The sequence below is a fragment of the Gadus macrocephalus genome, chromosome 6 (genome assembly GCF_031168955.1).
Source record: "Gadus macrocephalus chromosome 6, ASM3116895v1".
In the NCBI taxonomy this organism is placed as follows: domain Eukaryota; kingdom Metazoa; phylum Chordata; class Actinopteri; order Gadiformes; family Gadidae; genus Gadus; species Gadus macrocephalus.
Window position 1 is genome coordinate 10,627,303 of NC_082387.1, and position 17,928 is coordinate 10,645,230.

General features: G+C 42.6%; 2 protein-coding genes across 5 annotated transcripts in view; both read right to left on the bottom strand.

Annotated features, from left to right (window-relative positions):
- Nucleotides 1–30: 30 nt before the first annotated feature.
- golm1 (golgi membrane protein 1) lies at nt 31–8,364 on the bottom strand. Of its 3 annotated transcripts, none has more exons than XM_060054064.1 (11): nt 8,137–8,364; nt 6,001–6,147; nt 5,045–5,245; nt 4,289–4,343; nt 4,087–4,189; nt 3,687–3,795; nt 3,297–3,474; nt 2,866–3,087; nt 2,607–2,765; nt 2,026–2,124; nt 31–1,538 (listed from the first exon to the last, which is right to left on the bottom strand). In XM_060054064.1, exons 2-10 carry the CDS (start codon nt 6,127–6,129, stop codon nt 2,027–2,029), a joined length of 1,254 nt encoding a protein of 417 aa, XP_059910047.1. In that variant the 5' UTR covers nt 6,130–6,147; nt 8,137–8,364; the 3' UTR covers nt 31–1,538; nt 2,026. The 3 variants fall into 3 exon arrangements, with proteins under 3 accessions (XP_059910047.1, XP_059910046.1, XP_059910044.1); XM_060054063.1 differs by having other exon boundaries at nt 3,297–3,471; nt 4,283–4,343; nt 8,137–8,343; XM_060054061.1 differs by having other exon boundaries at nt 4,283–4,343; nt 8,137–8,342.
- A 76-nt stretch (nt 8,365–8,440) lies between these two features.
- LOC132459486 (G-protein coupled receptor-associated protein LMBRD2B-like) overlaps nt 8,441–17,928 on the bottom strand; it is a 13,134-nt gene continuing 3,646 nt past the window's right edge. For both annotated transcript variants that reach the window (XM_060054059.1, XM_060054060.1), the window contains exons 6-18: nt 15,346–15,556; nt 15,063–15,143; nt 14,112–14,228; nt 13,430–13,613; nt 12,716–12,897; nt 12,231–12,364; nt 11,300–11,405; nt 10,981–11,078; nt 10,478–10,581; nt 9,928–9,974; nt 9,712–9,826; nt 9,249–9,363; nt 8,441–8,921 (exon numbers count right to left, since the gene is read on the bottom strand). In XM_060054059.1, coding sequence (XP_059910042.1) covers nt 8,858–8,921; nt 9,249–9,363; nt 9,712–9,826; nt 9,928–9,974; nt 10,478–10,581; nt 10,981–11,078; nt 11,300–11,405; nt 12,231–12,364; nt 12,716–12,897; nt 13,430–13,613; nt 14,112–14,228; nt 15,063–15,143; nt 15,346–15,556 — 1,558 coding nt within the window. In that variant the 3' untranslated portion in view covers nt 8,441–8,857. The remainder of the gene's footprint in view (nt 8,922–9,248; nt 9,364–9,711; nt 9,827–9,927; nt 9,975–10,477; nt 10,582–10,980; nt 11,079–11,299; nt 11,406–12,230; nt 12,365–12,715; nt 12,898–13,429; nt 13,614–14,111; nt 14,229–15,062; nt 15,144–15,345; nt 15,557–17,928) is intronic.

Here is a 17,928-nt window from a genome sequence, read left to right on the forward strand (position 1 = left end):
TTGTGAAAAGTGATATATCGGTAGGCTATAAACAATGGTAGCAAAAATGCTTTATTTGTAATTTTGTAATTTCTCCTATAAAAAGCATAATCATTTAAAACAAATTGACAACGTATCTATTTTTTCACAAATGATCTGAATAAATATAACATTAAACATTGGATCAAAATCATAAAATAATAATAAGAAAAGGTTCAGCCGTGGGTGCAGACAGCAACCATGATACCTTACTTTTGATGAACAATGGAGGACGTTTTGAACAGAGCATTACAGGGATCTTATTCTTGAAGAAAACATCTTCCCACAAATAGTTTGTTACGTTGAGCCCAACGCTCATATTGACCCAACGACCAACCAATAGTAACAAAACAATATTGCCTCTTTGCGATAACGAAAAACCGATCGGCGGGATAAGCATGTTGGAAATGGCTCAAAATATACATCTTTAAGGGTACCATTTTAAAACCACTCGGACTACGCTGTCCTGTGTAAATACGAGGCAACCAGATATGTTTGAATGTTTGACATTAGTTTTGAATTGTGTTTGGTTTTGAGTGAAGGCAACTGCGATGCCTTTCATAACGGCTGTTTGTCAGTTCATAACTCATGATTTATTCTACATGTTCTCTCCAAGATTTTCACATTGTTCCTGATTGTGTTGGTTCCAAAAAATCTCCTTCATTAAAAAAAAATCATGGCTAGTCAAAAGCCTACTTTGCAGATCCCACGGGTCTCGGGTTCACAGGCGAATAAGCAAACCTGAGGGTTAAAAGACCGGAATCCTCATCCCTTCTTCTAATCCCAGAATAAAACCACAACAAAAGCATGGGGGGACAGAATAGAGCTTCTGCTGTCAGCGCCGACATTAAAGTTACATTGACCCATGATCAGCACTGCTATCACAGAGTCTTTCCTCGCAGCCTGTGCTATTTCTTAAGGCAGAAAAGCTGAGATACCGCCATTAATCACAAGGAGGAGGACCGGGTTGGTGACTTAGCGCCTCCTTGTGGAGGAAGTCCATCATCAATTATAAGACCGTCTTTCACGCGGAGTCACAGCTCCTCGTTTGGATACAGTGTTTTCTTGTTTCTCGATCACAGCACACAACTGAGCAAGATATGCAAAACAAGCCATTCGTAAGCGTTGGAAATGTGCAACCAATAATAATGTGGAAACGTCTTCAGGAGGCTACAGATTTTACGTGATCTTGAGTCCCACGCTTTTCTGATCAGGCAGCTTTGAAAGTTGGAAATACAGCTAATAGAAGATTATGTGTGCTTTTTCGTTTTAGCGGCATATTTAGACTTCGCCAACAGTGATCAAATACAGTCTAATGGTAACGCAATTACTGCCTGTCATTTTCCATTCAATATTCCTTTTCAGTGTATACCTCAAAACTGCAGACCTGTCCTACAGAAAGTCGTTCAGTATGGATTCTTGGATGGATTCATTGGAAGATATGACCTTGACTTGAACTATGCTTAAGCCTAGGAGGAGACTGTGGTCCATGGGATAGTCTTTCGATTTCCTGTTCAGCCCTGAAATACACAGGAAAATACTGTTTATTAATGTCAGGAATTGTTACTTTTTGAATCCATACCGTTTAATTTTACTTGCATAACATATATTTAGCTCACTTAGTAGCGTGGATAATTCATGAAAACACCTCATCTAAAAGTCTAAAACCAAATGTTAAATGTCAAAAAATGTGCGTCATGATGCATCAAATTGACAATGAAATTGTGGGAGGGAGAAGCAAGCAAAAGGACAGGAGGCTGGGAGTTTCAAAATAAGAAAACATTTTAATGTCACTTTTCCCTAGCTCCACTAGTGGTGGAGGGTTTAAGGGATAAGCATAGACACCAAACACTTGACTTTATTTGATATTTCTTGGGCCTTTTGAGTTTTTAATTTCAGCGGTGAGCCAGGGACCAGGCATGTTCAAAATTCCGATAGGGAGGCTTGTATAATGGTGCATCACAGTTTGTGTGTGTGCGTGTGCGTGTGTGTGCGTGTGTGTGTTACCTCAGTCCTGAGCCAGCTCAGCCTGTTTGTCAGCCTCAAACTCCCCTTCGTTGTCTTCGTCTCCATTGTAGTCGGCCACCTCCTCCTCCATCTCCTTGTCTGCGGGGCAAGATTGGTTATTACGGCCCAATAGTGCACAGGGGAAGTACCCCTTTTCTGATTGCATAATTCAAGTACTTCATACTACTAGGCCTAAAAAAAAAAAAAGTTTGGTTCCTGTTGGTTGTCAGTTGAGGTCATGGGTAGGTAGGGAATTTTTTTTATTTTTTTATTTTATTTTTTCCAGCGGCAGCGAATGATAGGTAGGTTGTTTTCATTTAAAAACGAGAAAATTCACTCATCCTTGTACAGAATGAAGAGGTGCTGTACCAAAACGTAATTATAGTTTGCATCAAAAAAAAAAAAAAAATATATATATATATTTTTTTTTTTATAAAGCTCATAAAATAATTTGGGTCGCACATAAATTGACAGGGTCGGTCGGAAACCGGAACCAAACAAAAAAATGTTTTAGGCCCTACTGTACTATGGGTTAGGACAGCTGAGGTGTAGAGAGGAGGTGGCCGTGGCTGTACTCTCACCTGTATTCTCCATCCTCTGATTCTGGGCTTTCTCCAAGTCAACCCCGCCCGGCATTTGTTCATCTGCGTCGTAATCCCCCGGCTCTGTGACCTTCTGACCGACGGCCGCCTCCACCTTGTCCTGTTCAATCAGCATGTCGTCCAGGCCGGGGTCGGCTTCTGGAGACAGCAACAGCTTAATGATTACCTCTTAGAAACGTCCAGTGTTCACCTTGCATTGAAGTGGGGCTTGAAATTGAACAACTGTTTAGATCCTTGCCTTCAATTTCCTCGTCCTTAATATCCATCACCTCCACTGCAGCACCCTCTGTCAGATTACTTCTCTGTGGTTTCAGAGAGGCTGGTCCCTCGTGCTGAGGCGTCGCGGCGCCCTCTAGTGGCGGTAAGGTGTTCAGGCGTGCTGCAGCCACACGGACCACCGACTCAGACTCTGGTAGGGGGAGACCCTGGTCTGGGGTCTCTGCTCCGGGGGCCTCCAGGCCTGGGAAACCATTAAGGGCCATGTGAGAATGAGACCTCTAGTTACTGTGCTCATTGTTCCACGGCCAATTATTATTCAGCAGTATTTAGTTATTTAGCGGTCACTTTTATTCAGAGGGACTAACAGCACATAAGGAGCAGGTCGGGGTGAGGCATTGAATAAAGCTGAGAATGAACAGTTTTTTTTTTTCGTCCTTGTCTATTTTTCACCTTTGTTTACGATGATCTCATTGGTCAGTAGTTCAGAGGCCTCTTTTGCATTGGCTTGGGCAGGGCTGTGGTTTACCACGGGCAGCGTCTTGGTGTCGTCGAGCCCCAGCTTCCCCTCCTCCGCTTGTTTACGTGCCTTCTCTTCCTCTCCTGTCGGAGCCGCGCCCGCGTCGGCCTGCTGGGGAACCAACGTTACCAGGCATTAAGCACCAGGGAATATTCGTTACCATTTTCATGAATGGATGAGAAAGTGTCTTCTTCAACATGTACTCGATTGGAACTGGATTATTTTGAAAGAATAAGCCTTTTTCTGCCGTGAAGGCTGCCATGCTAAGCCGTATTTGAGAACCCGGCTGTTGGGAGACTATCGGAAGGGAAGTATTGGCTCACCTTTGACACTGCGGGAGCTTGCTTGAGCATGTCCAGCTTCTTCTGAGCCTCTGCCACCCTCTCATCACAGACCTCCTTCTGGGACAGCATCTGTGTGCTACACTGGGTCCTACACACACACACACACACAGACAAAATGATGAATGAATGCATACACATGATGGCTCATTCAAATAGAGAAGAGAGGTACAACACTTATAACACATTTAGATTAAGTTAGATACTTATTTGTATGTAGTCATACTTAAATATTCACATCTGATATGCTATGGTGTGTATTTTATAGATACATATACATATACATATATATATATATATATATATATATATATATATATATATATATATATACACATTAAAGGCTTTGGAATTAGTATGTTTGGTGAAGAGTGTTTCTTACATTTCATAAGTGAACTTCTTGTTAAGTGTGTCCAGGCTTCCTTGGCAACCCTGCAGTTGCTTCTGAAGCTTCCCAAAGTCTCCATTCAGCTGGCTAATCTGACCTAAACACACAAACAAGAAAGACATTCATATGAAAAATATGTTTTTTATATATTGGGAGATTCTTTGTTTGTCTTTTTCCACCTAATACATACTTTTACCTTTGAGTTGTTGTATTGTTTTAGTACTGGAGGAAATGTTCAATTGCATTGTGCCCTGAAAGCAAATAAAAGTATTTTAAAAACAAGTTATTGTTTTTGTTCTGAATGTGTTGTTGACTGGAAAGTGATGGCCTCGGGTGTTTTTGTGTGTGTTATCGGCGCTGGTTATGTCTCTTGTGAATTTGTGGATAATGCAATTTAACACGAGTCTATGCTTCTCTACATGCATGTAAACAAACATGCAACAAATCAATTTTTCTCATGTTTGAATAAAATAACAATGCTTTGCATAAATATAAATAAAAATATAGTCCGATTTTTTACAATGATTAATTAATTCATTTACAGACAGATGAGTGTGCTTTTTGTCTGAAAGTACAACTTTCAATGCATGCATAATCAAATGTGTGCAGGTATGCGTTTATTTGTATATTTTTTATCACAATGTTCCTGTGATAAATTGTGCTGTTATAAGTAAAAGGGAATCCCCGTAAATATTGAATATTTCCAACCAGAGGGTTCCACTTAATCCCACAGCGCCCAAAGGGAGACTGTTGCCAACTGCCACGGCTTTACCCCAATGACTATCCCTGTGTGTGTGTGTGTGTGTGTGTGTGTGTGTGTGTGTGTGTGTGTGTGTGTGTGTGTGTGTGTGTGTGTGTGTGTGTGTGTGTGTGTGTGTGTGTGTGTGTGTGTGTGTGTGTGTGTGTGTGTGTGTGTGTGTGTGTGTGTGTGTGTGTGCGCGCGCGCGCGCACCTTGTCTTTGCCGCAGGTGCTCTGAGCCTCCTCCAGCTGCCTCTTGTATAGCTCCTCTATGCTGCTGGCCTGCTCCTTCTGCCTCTGGATCTGCTCCTTCTGCCCCTGGATCTGCTCCTGGAACTCAATCTTCTTCAGCTCTGCCACCCCCCGCTCATTCGTCCCCTGCCTCACCTGGCCTTCCAGCTCGTACAGCTTGGTCTGACGGGACAAATATGTTTTAGTAGAAGGCAGAGGGTTGCCTGAGGACCGGACCTCAGCAGAAGAGGCCAGCAGCCTGTTGCACCAGTCTAACATTATTCTGATACCAAGTGCACGCCTAAAGTTCACTGTAAATCCTACGTTGTAACCAGTTTGAAACTAAAGTTGTATCTCTCAAGTTGCACTGTTCATACTTAAGATACACCTTAACTAAGCTAAATGTAAACGTGAATTTTGTCGCTTTTAGTGACGTCGCCCTCGAGTCAGCCCAATAGGATATTAGTCTTGTTAGGCAAGATGGGCGGGATACAGAATTGTAGAACCTTTTATTTTTCCATAAAAGCCCCTGGCAAATGTCCAGGGTGGGGGGGGTTATCTGTGTTGCGTCAATGTACAACCCAACCATGTGCAAATGTAACATCAGGATTGTAAATACTAAACAAATATAAAGAAGCTCTAAAGCGTATTACCTTTTACACAGAGAATTATTTTATATCAATTCAATTTCCATAATATTGAAATATTTTGAAAACGTTTTTGAAAAAAAAGAGTTAACAGTAAAATCCATTTTGTTCATCACTTGTTGACAGTGTTTGCATAATCCAACCCTGATAAGCATTTTAAAGAATATGGAAGGGAAGACGTCAATGGCCTTGGTTGTTCCAAGTTTTACGCTTATCACATCCGCAATACGACTTGAGTTGACTCATTTCATTGTGGCCGTATGGCACCAAGCACAGGTGGCTGGGACTTACCTGAAGCTCCAGGTTGCGGGAGCTGGACACCCAGTAGTTGAAGCCCAGTACTAGGATACAGGCGATCAAGGCACCAATCATTAGCGGAGGGGACCTTCCACCACGACGACCATTACCTAAACCACCCATGGCTGCCTAAGAAAAAAACTGGGAACATCACGCTCTGCGTCAATTCACCAGCCGTTTCATTCAACATTTCTGTCTTTATTCTCTCTCCTCGTGAATTTGGTTGACATCATAAACTTGAATAAATTAATAAAATAGGGCAATGAAAAAGGAATACCCTGCAATTAGATGACACTGAAACACAAAAGAAAGTATAATTAAATAGTCTCTTCTAGAGCGTACCAACTTACACAAATGTTAACATGTTTTATTATTACCTTTTTCATCTAGAGAATTTGCCTACAGGCCATTCTTGGACATCAATTATTGGTTGCACTACAGTTACTTTGCTTGTTAGAACAGTGATTTGAGCTTCCAAAGGACTCTCATGCTAGCGATTCACTCTAGTCTTGTCTTGCTGAATTACATATTTGGGCTATATTGCCAGAGCTTAACTCCTTTTATTCCTAAAACTAATTATAAAAAGGTGGTTTCTGGACTGGTGCAATCTTTGTAAATATGCCATCAAGATAAAACACTTTCCGTTTTCAAACCCTGTTATAATGATATTGAGTGAAACCACACCTATATCGTTATAATTGATTGTTTTGAATACTGATAATGTAATGCTTAGGATACCAAGTAGATCCACCTGAACTGGGAAGACATTGTCCCATGGGTCTGAAAGCCACACACATCGGTTGCATGGCAACCAGAAGGTTGCTGGTTTAATCCTCGGCTTTAATCCATGACAAAGTGTGGAGGGGTCCCCTAGCAAGACACCCGAATTGGCCGGATGCACGGCATCAATTCCATTAGTTGTAATCAGTCTGGCTAACTCATTGTTATTAATTTCGTGAATGGATGAGGATATTAAAACATGGATCCCACGCCTGCCTTTAGGCATCTCTTCTCATGTGTGGTCTTTCGAGCTAACCATGCTTGTTCTGATGATGAACGATTGAACGTGACTTAGAAGCACAATATCTGGGTAGAAGCTGAACAGTCATAGTTAACAAGTGAACCATTATTTGTATTGAACAGCTATGCTTTTTTTTTTTTCAATGATTCAACCTATTTTTAGAAGTGTGAGTCCCGAAAGACTACCCTCTTCCACGTTTAACTACGTGAACAATTACATTTTAAATGCATTTTATTTACTGTACATGCAATCTATTTATAATCGCCCCTAAATTAACCCAAGCCCCCTAAAGGGCAAGAAAATACTCAAAGAAACTCATGAATGGTGAGTGTCTTCATTGACATATGTAGTAGTACAACAAGCAACATTTTACACAACTAAGAATACGAGTTGTCCATGGTGATGGGGTGCTGGCCAGTGAGTAAGCTGATAGACTTGGCTAGATTTGTAGACGAAGCCTCAAAATTGCGTCATAAATACGTGTTTTCTGAAGAAACATAATTAACATTATCCCAGTTATCTTGGATAAATACGATTATTTTGCGGCTCTAATGCGATACTCTTAACAATCCCCGACAGGCAACACTTAAGACAGCCAAAACCAGCTGCTCCGTCGAGCTGCCTGTCGCCTTGCGTAGTAACGTAACGTTAACGTCAGAGCCCGCAGTCGGTATAACGGTATGAATGTAATTATGAATGGGTGAATGTGATGCACTGATTGTAAAGCGCTTCGATGAGCTACAGGTTAGAAAGACGCGATATAAACGCAGTCCATTTGAACAGACAACTTATCACACAGTAAACCAAACCGAAGGTGCTTAATGACATGACATGCAGCGCATATGAATTGAGAAGTCGCATTTCCGCATGCAACACACCTAAACATTTAGTTACAAAAATGCAACGTAGCTCGTGTTAACGTGTATAAACAGTAGTTATCGCACGATAGAAATATGCTCGTGTATCTTAAAAAATCCATCACCATTTTCATTTTGGTCCTTGAGCCAAGACACCTACAACTATGCTAACGAGCTAAGCGCTTCTCCCGGAGACGCCAGTAGCTTTGAAACAAGAGCGATAACTAGCATGCGAGCATCAACATCACTTACCTGTGACTTCCACGGCAGCCACTCACTGAACGACGACTTTAACCCACTTAATGTTATAAAATAAGATCTACTCTCATCTATATCCGTCAATATACAGGGCAACGGTACTCCTATCTTGCGCCCATGCTCAACTCTCGATGTTAAGCTAGTCCTGTTGTGTGTGTGGGACAGTGCGGGAAGGTTGGACGCTTCCCGATCCGCCTGTCCGGCCGGTCTGTAGTACGCATGCGCTTGGTGGGGGCCGTGGGAATTAAAAAAAAAAAAAAAAAAAGCCTATAGCTGTATACGAAAGCTTGAACTTCAATGTATTTGTATTGTATTTTATTTTATTTGTTGAAATCAAAAGCTATACTTCTCCGCAGTCCTACTCCTCAGGTACAAATAACATAGTTAGAAATCACAGGTGCCAGCCTGTCCCCAAGTCGTAACTTGAATTGGGCTGACATTGATTTATTCACCTTGAAGTCCGTGAGTATCAATAAATAACAGATTAAAAAAATGCCTTTGCAATAACGTCTTTGTAAACATCCTTCCATCCAGTAATAAACGTTGGAAAGCCTTCAGTCTTCCATCAGTGAGGGTTTTGCAATCACTCAAAGTTCTCTGCGTTTGACTCCGCTCCTCAGAGACATGCCATAGTAATTCTTAATTAGAATATGGCAAAAGGAGCGCTTTGCTGTTCATCCTGATTTCACAGAGTGAAAGGGGTGTCCTCTTTCAATCACACATTATCAAAAAGTCTTGTTGAAGAAGGCGACAGCGACAGGTATCGTCCGCCTGTATATCTATGAAGTAGAAACGTACTTTGGGTTAGAAATATGTACAAAAATATAGTTAATATAGTACATTTTTGAATGTCGTTCTAAAGCTTTGATTTGATACAGACGTTTATCTTGCATGGATGTTTATTTGTATTGTTGATATTGAGGTTTATTTTATAACCTGTAGATTTATATTTTAGTTTTTGAACATATGTGTGTTGCTGTTACTGTTATGCCTCAACTTCCCCTCAGGGATGAATAAAGAACCCGTCCATCATCTAGCTCTGTTCATATTTATTTCAGTTGGGTATTGAGTTGAGTTCATGCATGCACTTTTATTTTTACTCGTACCTCTTGGTTGGTGAGTGTGATGACAGATCTTCATCACTGTAGCTGGCGGAGGGACTGTCATGGAGTAGACTGGCCCTCTGCTCCCTGTTATCCTGGTCTCCCCAAGACAACCAGGCTATTCTCACACACACACACACACACACACACACACACACACACACACACACACACACACACACACACACACACACACACACACACACACACACACACACACACACACACACACACACACACACACAAACCCACACACAATATAAGCTTTCGCAACTGTCATATTGCAAACTGCCATCTGCTCAATTTTATGGGCTAGTGTTGACAAGATTGTGTTTCATACTGAGTAGGGGTTAGATTATAAAGTTTGTCCAACACTATATTGACTCCCATTAAGGAGGGGTGTTACATGACGAAAGTGTGAATGTGACACAAACCATGCACCTAATCAAAGTTCATGATTTTTTACCATTTTGACTGACTTCTGCAGAAGATGTGTTGTCATCACCATCCCCATCTATCTCGGAGTAACCTTTACGGGCTTTACCATTGGTGCCCCGGTCGCTGTAGCGTTGCCTCCAACCCTGAGAGAAACATTGCAAACCATCAGCAGCTGGGCCGGTGAACAGCGATTGAGCAGACGCTCAGGGAGTGATATGAAGAGAACAATGGAGTTGCTTCATACCGATTTGCGATTCTCCCCTTCCTCGGCCCTCTGCCGCTTTCTCCTCTCTTAACAGAAAGCATCAAATGAATCACATTGCACGACATAGAGAGACACATGAATGAGCCCATTTCAGAAGTGCCTATTTAAGCTGTTAACAGTGGAGTCTGTCAGAAGTGAACACATTTATAGCTTGTTGCACTTTTTGACTTTTGATAGTTAGTGTCTAATCAGGATACACATGTCATGGGCATTCGTCATCATTCATCACATGTATTTAAGTTAACTCCATCCAACATTGTGGCTCTTTAAGGAGAGCAAATGAACAAGTTGGATTTGAGAACAATGGCTACCTTATTATAAAACCGGTCAAATTAATTCAAGTGGTTGCAATGAACTACAAAAAAAACCCTACCGTTAAGTGACTACAATAAAGCTCCTATGTCAATAAAAACACAATACAATTATGTTCAAACAATCGCTAAATGACTTACCAGACCAAATCACAAAAAACATTTTACAAAACAAAATGTGAAGTATCGATTGAAAGTATGGGAAGAAAGGGGAAAACCTCTTCTGAGCAGTTCCATGCCCTCGTCCACCAGGTCGGAGGTCAGGTCATCGTCTCTGATGTACTGCTGGATGCCTAGCAGGTTCAAACAGCGCGAGCCCAGTCTAAAGAGAAACAACATACACCAATGCTGAACAACCTATGAGGGAGTACATATCCGTCCTGACTACAAGCCTGTCAGATCATTTATCTAATTAATCACAAGTTATGCTTTAGTTATATTAAGATGTGATATAATTAACAATAATAGGGTTTTCATGACATTCTTTCATAGTGTGATATTCAAGGATTTTGACTGCGTGACCAGTACAGATTTTGATTGGATTTTGTCATTTTAGAATGCCCCTTTTTGCCCGCAGTTTCTTTGTTCTATTCAGGCATTAGGGTAGGGCCTGCTGTCTCTTTTAAAGCCCTTTGAGACTATTATTCTGCTGAAGGACTTTAACAATAAACAGAACCTCTTTGAAAAGTTTTGTCACGCCATTTCCTTTGTGCAGACTCACTTAAAATATGTAGCAAAGCAGAGCAGCAGAATCAGCATGGGGTAGTAGATGTAAAACCCGTCTGATATAACCGATAGCAGGCGCATGGAGCCCATAATCTACAGAAAACAGGGGAGAGGGAGATTTACTTTACACCAGACTGCAGGTAGTACATATGGCAGCATATTTACAAAAATATATATTTTCATATATAGATACGAATACTAATTTATATAAAAACATAATAACAATAAATACATAATAATAATAATTAGATATAGACATTTATAAATTCAATAAATGAATAAAATGTCGGTATATGTGTGCACGTGGAACCCACAGAGGTGTAGGAGGTCTGTATCCGGTCTTTGTGTGAGATGGCAGAGTCCATGTGAATCAGACCCAGGAAGTTAAGGCACAACGGAGGAGTGAGGCGGCAGAACAGCCTGAGAGGAAAGGGCAAAAGAGCAACAATAAAATGAGCCCAGACCCTAAGGGCACGTCAGGTTACCCTTCCTAGAACCAGAACACAGACATACCTTTCTTTGTGTGGACATCTGGCCACTCCTGAAAACTGTCTGAACTAGCAATTATGTCATTTATACGTCACTCTCTCTCCCTCTCATTATTGGTCTCTTGTTGAATGGTTGGTGAAGGTTTAATATCACTGTTTCTCAATGCAGAGTGAAGATATGCCAGGGGAAGGCGGTCTGCGTGTTAAAACGTCAGGGCCACATGTGTAGAACTCTGGGTAGGCTTCCGCGCAAATGAATGGCCCGCCGGAAGTTTGGAAATCTATGAATGTTGAGGCACGCTGAGATCATTCCAAACTGTGCTTAGCACATCGGCACGGTTTCTAAACAGCCATCATTTACCAAACTTGGTTTGAGGAACACCCATATTGAACTGTAAGATGCAATTAAGTGGTTGCATTTTAAGAATCATGAGTGTTTTTTTTTTCCCGTTAATTTAGGATATAAAAAGGAGAAGATAAATAATTGTAAGAATGGCGAAAAAGTAGATTGCGCCAATGACACTTTGAAAACCGGTTGCTACTGCAAATTGCGTTTTAATGTTGTCCTGTTCGGCTAACTGCAAGTACCGACCAAACTGAAGGCTTTTATTCATATTGAGAATTAAGTCGGGAATAATTGATTTGATTAAGAATTGTGGCCATTCAGTGCACTCGTTCTTAATGTTAACCGTGTGTTCTGGAAACAGAAAAGTAAAAACTTCATCTCAGAAGAGCTCAAATAAGGGTTGGTCCTTACATGCCACTGAACTGCAGGCTGTAAGCGTCCGTCTGATGGTGTGGTACCAGGTAATAGTAGTTGAATACTCGTATTTGAAACACTGTAGAGTAGACACACACACAGAGGAAGAAGATACTGACAAAGCACGCCATCTGGTGGGAGAAAATACGTAACACGACACAAACAAAAGAGAAAGCGATTGCATGAGATCAGGGAATAAGATAACAGAGGAGATTTTGCATTCTAGATTTGCCTTCGCATTTGCACAAAATGAACCCTCTTGCAAAGAAGAATTAGGAATAAACATCACTGGATATTTTCTGGCCAAACATTTATATTGTTGTATATTGTCCATAAACTAAGTATCGTCGAAAATACTGTTTATTGTTACGAGAAACCTGAAACTATAGACTAATACTTGCATAGCAAAGTGAATCAAGCACATCTTTTCAAAACATTTGACCACAGTATTCATGGTCCTTTAGTGTTCCAAAGGTGTTTACCTCGATGCAGATGTAGTTGTACTGCTTCTCTGCCATCTGGATGAGGACGGCGAAGAGGGAGAGGACAGGCTGGGAGCTGAAGAAGGTGCACTCAGACCACACCACTGCCAGGGACAGGGCCCCCAGGACCAGGAAGGCCAGCCTATAGAAAAATCGCCTAAACACACACTCCCAGTACCACTCTGTTAGTAGAGCGCACACACACGCACACACACACACACACACACACACACACACACACACACACACACACACACACACACACACACACACACACACACACACACACACACACACACACACACACACACACACACACACACACACACACACACACACAATGTTCCCATTAGGAGAAATGTAGTCTGATACTATGCATTGTGAAGGTGACACAATTTGTTAAATGAATGATTTAATTAGGATCCGTGTGGCAGACATTGAGTGGTAGAAACATATCCTACGCCTTCCAATTAACTAATAAATGGAACTGACACACTAGGGTTCTTATGCTTTAACAGCCGCGGGAGACACTATGTGTGCACCTCCAATCCAGCCAATCAAGAGAGACACAGCATACCCTACACCAAAAGTCAACCCCACCTCCTCCTGACCAGATATAGGGCTGGAGGAAATTACAACATGTCGCTCCATTTGTACACAACTGAAGAAAAAATGCCTCCCAATCTGTAGTTAAAACTCCAGATGCCCCCTCACCAATGGTGGGGGTGTAGATGAACCTGCGCAGGGGGGTTGCGTGCTGCGCTGACGGGAAGCTGTGGACGACCTGCCGCAGTGGGCCACCCTGGCTCTTGGCTACGTCTTCCAGATGGACAGCCTGCTCCAAGAGGATTGACCACTGGACCTGGGACTGCCGCTGCCTCTGGACGGCAGTGATCACCTATTCCACACACATATATGTATGTATGTATTATGTAAGGGATAATGAATAGAACGCCGGCCATTATCGGGAAAATAAGCCCCGACAGGGCGAACAGGACACCGACGAGCAGCGGAGGTGTCTTGCTTCACCCAGAAGGGGCTTATTTTCGATAATGACAGGCGACGTTCTATACATTTGCAAAAACTAAAAAATTACTTCACATGGTGTGTCCATCATTCGTAGTGTCGATCAGCAGAGAAATAGTCTGCCAAAGACACTGACGTCGCTTAGCAACCGAAGACGCCGGGGTTAACAAGTTACCGGACTACTTGCGGAGTGATTCCAAAGACGTCATTAGAGGCATAAAATCCTTTGTTTTCCTTGACAGCGGCCAATTATACTTAGCAACGGTGAATTATCCAACATAATTCACCGCCGGAAGTTGTGAAGGGCCCATGCAAGTGAACGGAGAGTTCCACGGCATTGAGATTACCCGTGTAATAAGCAGTTACATACCTTTTTGTGAAGCTTTACTAGGCCTCCCTTGGTGGGGGGATCCACAACGGGTTGGTTTTCACTTCCAACACTGCCCTCGGCACCCCTCTCGATCCGCTCCCGGTAATCAGTGGGACACTGAGAGAAAGAGAGAGTGAGAGAGAGCAAGAGAGATTTTGTAAGCAAGTTCAGTATTTCTTGCTTGACCCATAGGTTTGATTTCAAGATAGATGTAGATACAAACAATGTATCTCCAAATGGACTACCGTATTTTCCGGACTATACGTCGCTCCCGAGTATAAGTCGCATCAGTCAAAAAATGCTCCATGACGAGGAAAAAAACATATATACGTCGCATCGGTGTATAAGTCGCATTTATTTTTAAACATTTAAACAAGAACGTTTAGTCTGGAGAGACTGAATGAAATTGCAATAGCAATATAGGTGTGTCGGTCCCTCGTAGTTCTGAGAGTATACCGAATTCAGTGACCCCGGGATTCCACCGGACGCGTATGCGCCGCGGTCAGATGCCTTCACAAGTCCAGCGGAGGGCTCCAGTTTTCGCCGGCCAAGTCATGCGCTGTGATATGTGTGACAGCTATGTTGCACAAAATTGCAGCTAAGGCTGGGGTAGCTTTGGTTGAACCGGAGGACATTGAGGACGAGAATATAATTTATTCGGTGGTGCAGTAGGCTTGCAGCGTTCAGTTGTAGGCCTAATGAATGACGGTGCCCTCTTGCGGCCGAGGATTATGTACGCACAATTTTGGCATACAAGTCGCTTCGAAATATAAGTCGCAGGGCAAGCCAAACTACAAAAAAACCGCGACTTATAGTCCGGAAAATACGGTATTTATCATAGAGGCGTTTACATAGAAATACATCAGTTTAATTAATTTTACTTGATAAGATGAAGCAGAACATTTTGGATCATTAAGGAGTCTGAAGTCTCTGAGTCTCTGGTGCCCTCACCTTTTGTAAAATGGTGTCCACACACTTTCTGAGAGTTGTGTCGTGCATATTACGTACAGACTCATGGGCAGATGCCACCTCCTGGGGAAAAACGAAATGATACAAAGGTTTTATATTTTTGTGATAAAGATGTTTACAATATAAATATTTGTAGGTCGTTTTTTTAATAATTGTATTGTTATAGGTTTGCAATACCTTTCTGACCAGTCAGTGAATTCCAGAGTTGAAATTATTATGATTATTAGTCACAACTATTAAGTTATTATACAATATTTTCAATCACCTCCATAGCATCTGCCAAGTTCTCCTCTGCCTCTGCCTTCTCAGTGGCCATTTTAGCTGCTTTGAAATAGGTCTTGGCCAGTAGGTAACCATGGCAAGAGGCGAGCCAATAGGAGCGTGGGATCTCCACCAGGCCATAGCCTAGCAACAGCACCAGAAGAAACAGGCCCCAGGTGTTTGCAGCAGTGATGCCGATGGTCTGAAATTCTCTCCTGGTTCAGGCCAAAAACACAGTATATTGGTAAGACAGTTTGGGACTGGGTCATTCAAAGTCTTAAGTCTCTTAAAGTTGCAGGAGATAATATATTGTGGACGGTAGAAGAACAATGTCTAGGTTTGTCTCAGGTGAAAAGGTCACACTCAAACGTGTGTGTGAGTGAGTGAGTGAGTGAGTGAGTGAGTGAGTGAGTGAGTGAGTGAGTGAGTGAGTGAGTGAGAGAGAGAGTCTTAAAAGTATTGGTGATCCACACAGAATACCGGTTGTACAGACTTAACAGGTAGAAGAAACTGCAAAAAATACACAGGAATAGCATGTAGAGGTGTGGTTGGTTGAACTCTGTCTGGGAGGGAGATACGTGGCCCAGTAGGGGAGAGATAGGAGGGGGCGTGGCCCTGTAGGGGAGAGATAGGAGGGGGCGTGGCCTTGTCTGTATGAGAGATAGGAGGGGGCGTGGCCCTGTCTGTATGAGAGATAGGAGGGGGCGTGGCCCTGTCTGTATGAGAGATAGATAGATAGATAACTTTTATTGTCATTGCACATGTTACAGAGCAACGAAATTACCAGTTACATTCCGTCCAAGAAACATAAAAGACAGTGTGGGGAGACAGGACGGAGAGACTGTCAGGCGCTTGTTTGATAAGAAACATGCTGCCCTCTTTGGAAAAGGAAAAATAAAAAGCTAAACAAGAGGGTGACGAGGGAAAAAAAAGTCAATACCCCAAACTATGCTCCTTTAAGGGGGGCACAGTGTAGGGATTAGCAAAAAACACCTCAACACATAAGCAACATATCAAAAACAGGCAGGGCATCTGTCTGCATAACAACCAGGGGAGAGGAGAGATATCAGCCTTCCAAGGCCGAAGTAGGGGAGACGAATAAAGATAACGATTGCTTTGGGTCAGGCCGACTCTGCAATTTTTCGCCAGCCTTAAAGTCTCTCTGACACTCTTTGTAGTGATCCAACTCCAGAATCCAAAAAGCCGAATTAGCCGAAATTCGATGGCCCGTTTAGGAGGGGGCATGGCCCTGTCTGTATGAGATAGGAGGGGGCGTGGCCCTGTCTGTATGAGAGATAGGAGGGGGCGTGGCCCTGTCTGTATGAGAGATAGGAGGGGGCGTGGCCCTGTCTGTATGAGAGATAGGAGGGGGCGTGGCCCTGTCTGTATGAGAGATAGGAGGGGGCGTGGCCCTGTCTGTATGAGAGATAGGAGGGGGCGTGGCCCTGTGTGTATGAGAGATAGGAGGGGGCGTGGCCCTGTCTGTATGAGAGATAGGAGGGGGCGTGGCCCTGTGTGTATGAGAGATAGGAGGGGGCGTGGCCCTGTCTGTATGAGAGATAGGAGGGGGCGTGGCAGGGGCGCAGCTGCCTACTTTCTGGGGGGTATGCAGACACATAGCAGGCCCCCCTCTTTGATCTGGGCACAAATTTGACCTAAAACACACTCTGATATGGAACCATTCATCATTTTGAGTGCACCAGGACAGATATCCAGTGTTTTTTTTAGAGGCAGACTTTCTAAGATGCTCTGCCAGTGTAACAGCATACCGTGCTATGAGATCAAGGATACCCAGAAAATGTCCACTTCTAGGATTTCCTAACTGTGCATTTTTTCCCCCTCAGTGGCAGGTTTCTTTCTGCGAGGAAGAGTATGCAGTCGATCACTCGAGTCAACAGGCTCTCTGCATTTTTTTTACCTAGGCATGAGCGGGATGCCAATTCTTTCCACATCAGATAAGCATTCATGTGGTAACCATTTGTTTCATGGTGCTTCAGTATCTTTGAAAGACACCGCCAGTTATTATACCCCACCACAAGGCGCGTGTCAGCAACTCTAGCTTCACCAAAAAGCTTACATGCAAAAAAATAGACTCTGTTAGAACTGTTGGAGTACAGTAACCAATAGGGGTGGGAAAAATAAGCGATTCTTCGATGCATCGCGATACTGTGTAGAACGATTGAGTCTCGATTCAGATACGATAATAATCTTCTTCTTTTTTTGGATTATTGATTTATTAACTTTTGGATTATTAACGGAGCTATAAAGTATCAACTTTATCTATTTCTTTGTCTATTTACATAAAACAAAGAAAAAAAAAAAAAGTTCCTTTATTTTTCTTGTTATGATCCGCTATATTGTAGGCTCCATTCTGATCAGTACACAGTTGCAAGACAACAGTAACTGTTGTTTTACTAGCAGTTGATTTAGCTAACCTGAATATTTACAAGGCTCCTCTTGGCTCCACTGACATAAAAACGACTATCTTTCAACCACTTTGAAAAGCTTTCTTTCATCCCCGCGCACCCTTTCTCCTTCCCAATCTTTCTTTTTCTATGTTGTGACCCCGAGGGCTTTCTTCTCTGCC